Below are 3167 nucleotides of genomic sequence, written 5' to 3'. Positions count from 1 at the left end.
TCCCCTCCCCTCCCCTCCCCTCCTCACCACAGCTGGCATAGGACTTCATTCCTCAGAGGACAGGGCACGCTCTTTATAACTCACAAAGGCATTCTGGGCGAGTGGTGGCTTTGGCTTCTGACCTATGAGGCCAAGGATGACAGATGTCACAGCCTGCCCTTCCTTTTCTCCCTCATCCTTTATTCTTGCAGGGTCCCCAACATCTCCACATGCCCAAATCTGTATAGCAGAGCTCACCTCAGCTCCTCCAAGCTCCTGCCTTGTGCTGTGCTCACAGACTCCTTCCTTTCCCTCTGGGCTCAACTCTTAGAAACGGTCAGGAATGAAGGACATTTCTGGACTCTTTGTACTCCTGATTTGGGCTCACAGTGTCCTCCGTGTCACAGTGTACTGGTCCCAGCACTGAGAGCCTCAGGACCATTGCTTTCTGCTCCCCCCTTGCACACGGCAGCAGCTTGCTTTGCATGGCTCCTTCAGCAGCGACACACACATCAGCTGTTGTGTCTAAAGGATGACCGAGTAGTTTTCAAGTTATCAGTTCACACAGACTGCACATACATCATATGTGCTCCAGCTCTTAGACACTAATGTCCCCTTATTAAGGCATAAGTCAGGCTTCCGGTTGCTATCCATTCTCTCTGCCTTTTTTAATTACTGCAAAGCAGAGGCAGGTCGTGGTTGTGCCTACCTCGCCCCTTCCTGCTCCCTCCCATGCTGTTACTACTTTTTTTTTTGAAGTTCAGTTTGTTTTTCTGAAACTTGCCAAATGGAAAGTGGAAAGGAAGTGGAAAGGAAGTGGAAAGGAAGTGGAAAGGAAGCTGGGAACCCTGTGAATGGATCAGCAGAGGAAGTCCTTGTCTTTAGACGAAGCAGTCCCTGCACTTTTGTGTGTGCGCATGTGTGTGTGTGTGTGTGTGTGGTGTTGTATTCTGAGACAGTTTGTATTTTAGAGAAGCATTTCCATGGCAGGGCAGTGTGCCAGAGAGGAGGAACACTTCATGCCCAGGGTGCAAAGGGGACCCCCCTTCCCACAGTAAGACACGTTGTGAATTACATGTCATTCTATCCAAATACATGGGAAACCTTCACTGGTGTCAATCAAAGACTGAGAGAATCTTGCTCTCTGTTTATTGTTTTCCCATTTCTCTGTCTCCTTGGCACGCCAAGGCCACTGATCTTCCAACATGGGTAGGTACAGCTTGAGTTCTCTCTGGCCCTGTTAGGCTCTGTCGAGTTCATTTTAGTTGGAAAAGACTTGAAATGTGTGCGCACACGTGTGTGTGTGTGTGTGTGTGTGTGTGTGTGTGTGTAGTTATTTCCTGCCATTTGGCCTGAATAAAAAGGAAGACGAGAAGGGGGCATCTACTTTTGAGATGTTTGAATATCAATTCCTGTCTAAATAATTATTGTTGAGGGAGAAAGGATGCCAGAGTTTAGAGACTATAACAACAACTTATTATTCTCCCTTAGCAACCATGTGGAAGGTGACATGTGTCTTGTATTTCTGCAGATGGGCTGACAGCATAATGCACAGTATTGCTTTTTAGGCCCTATTTTTTTTTTAAAATCACGTATACAGATGATAGTGCAGGAAGCTACTCTGAGGTATTATTTTCCTCAGATGGAGGAGAAAAGATACAAAGCAGGGACATTTTGGGGGTCACCAAGCTATTCCAGGGTGTCTGGTAATGCGTACTCATGAGACAAGGTGACCCGGTCCCCCATATTCTGGCTGTATTAAATCACACCTGTGATTTCACAGACACTGAGGTCTTTGATGTATCCCTCCAGTAAATTGGGGGGGGGTCTTTTGTGCTGTGCTGTTTCAAAATTAATGACAAAACAACTCTATCTGCCCTTGGTTCTTTCCACATTGTAGACAGCTGTCAAGATGGGTTGCAGTTTGAACAAGCTGGAGAAACGTGAAGAAAAGCGGCCTGGGAACATTTATTCAACTCTGAAGAGACCTCAGGTGGAGACCAAAGTAGATGTGACCTATGAGTACTGCTTTCTAGAGTTCACCACACTGACTGCCGGTGAGTACAAGGTCCTGGGAGGGTATCTGGGTGGAACACAGTGTAGGATGGGGCCTATCCCACAGTCTAAGAGACAGTCTAGAAAGTTAGCCCTCTGCCAGAGAATGGCTGGCTAAAATAGCAACACCTGAGTGATGCAGCCCACGACAGTTACCTGAGCATTCAGGGGGCTGAGCCTGAGGGATAGAGAGCTTCAGGCCAGCCTGGACGACATGAGCTCAAAGAAACCAACCAACCAGTCAGTCAGGCAGGCAGGCAATTACAAAGTAAAGCTCTGAGTCTGTGGTGCTTAGAATGTGCTTGGCCCAGGGAGTGGCACTATTAGGAGGTGTGGCCTTGTTGGAGGAAGTGTGTCACTGTGAGGGTAGGTGTTGAGACTTTCCTTCCAGCTACTTGGAAGACAACCTCTCCTGGCTGCAGTCAGATCAAGATGTTGAGCTCTCAGCTCCTCCTCCTGCACCATGTCTGCCTAGACACTGCCTTGCTTGTCTTAGTTTTGGGTTTTAATGCCATGATGATAATGGACGGAACCCCTGGAACTGTAAGCCAGCCCTAGTTAAATGTTGTCCTTTATAAGAGTTGCCTTGGTCATGGCGTCTATTCAGAGCAATAAAACCCTAACTGGCAATCCATATGGATGGACTGAACTCAGCCTGTGGACCAGGTATTTTGTAGACTCTCTGTTAGCCAACCCTGTAAAAGAAAATGTCCTCTATGTTAATTGGTCTGTCCCCTATCTCCCAAGTTCATTGGCCATCATTTCCCTCTTGTTAATCTGGCTAAGCTTTGCCTCATCTGACAGATGGGGTCTGAAGTCATCTTCCACAATCAATGCCTAGGTCCAAGGGGACAGGATGTGGCCCTGGGATGACAGGTAAAGGATGCTCAAGTTACCATGGCACAGTAGGTCCTCAGATACTTAGCGTCCTGAGCATCAAAACCAAACTCAGTGTCTTCTGTGTCAGATTGCTTCCTTCTCATTGTCAGCCTGTCCAAACTAACATCGGGGTTTTCATTTTGAGGGTTCAGGTTTGCAGTGCTCACACACCCATATATTGTATACTTGGTTCCTCCATGATGGGCACTATGCTAGGAGGTGGTGGAGACAGCAGGAAGTGGGATCTGACCGGA

General features: G+C 47.6%; 1 protein-coding gene across 2 annotated transcripts in view; it reads left to right on the top strand.

The window, feature by feature from the left end:
* Positions 1-3167, top strand: part of Rftn1 (raftlin, lipid raft linker 1) — a 198139-nt gene that overhangs the window by 24510 nt on the left and 170462 nt on the right. The window contains exon 2 of one of the 2 annotated variants that reach the window (XM_021149367.1): positions 1880-2036. In XM_021149367.1, the coding sequence (XP_021005026.1) occupies positions 1892-2036 (145 nt within the window). In that variant the 5' untranslated portion in view covers positions 1880-1891. Of the gene's footprint in view, positions 1-1879; positions 2037-3167 lie in introns of those variants that run through there. The other variant, XM_029471260.1, reaches the window with a different exon arrangement.

The sequence above is a fragment of the Mus caroli genome, chromosome 17 (assembly GCF_900094665.2).
Source record: "Mus caroli chromosome 17, CAROLI_EIJ_v1.1, whole genome shotgun sequence".
Taxonomy (NCBI): domain Eukaryota; kingdom Metazoa; phylum Chordata; class Mammalia; order Rodentia; family Muridae; genus Mus; species Mus caroli.
Note: the sequence above shows the minus strand (reverse complement) of the source record. Positions and strands in the feature narration are given on the sequence as shown.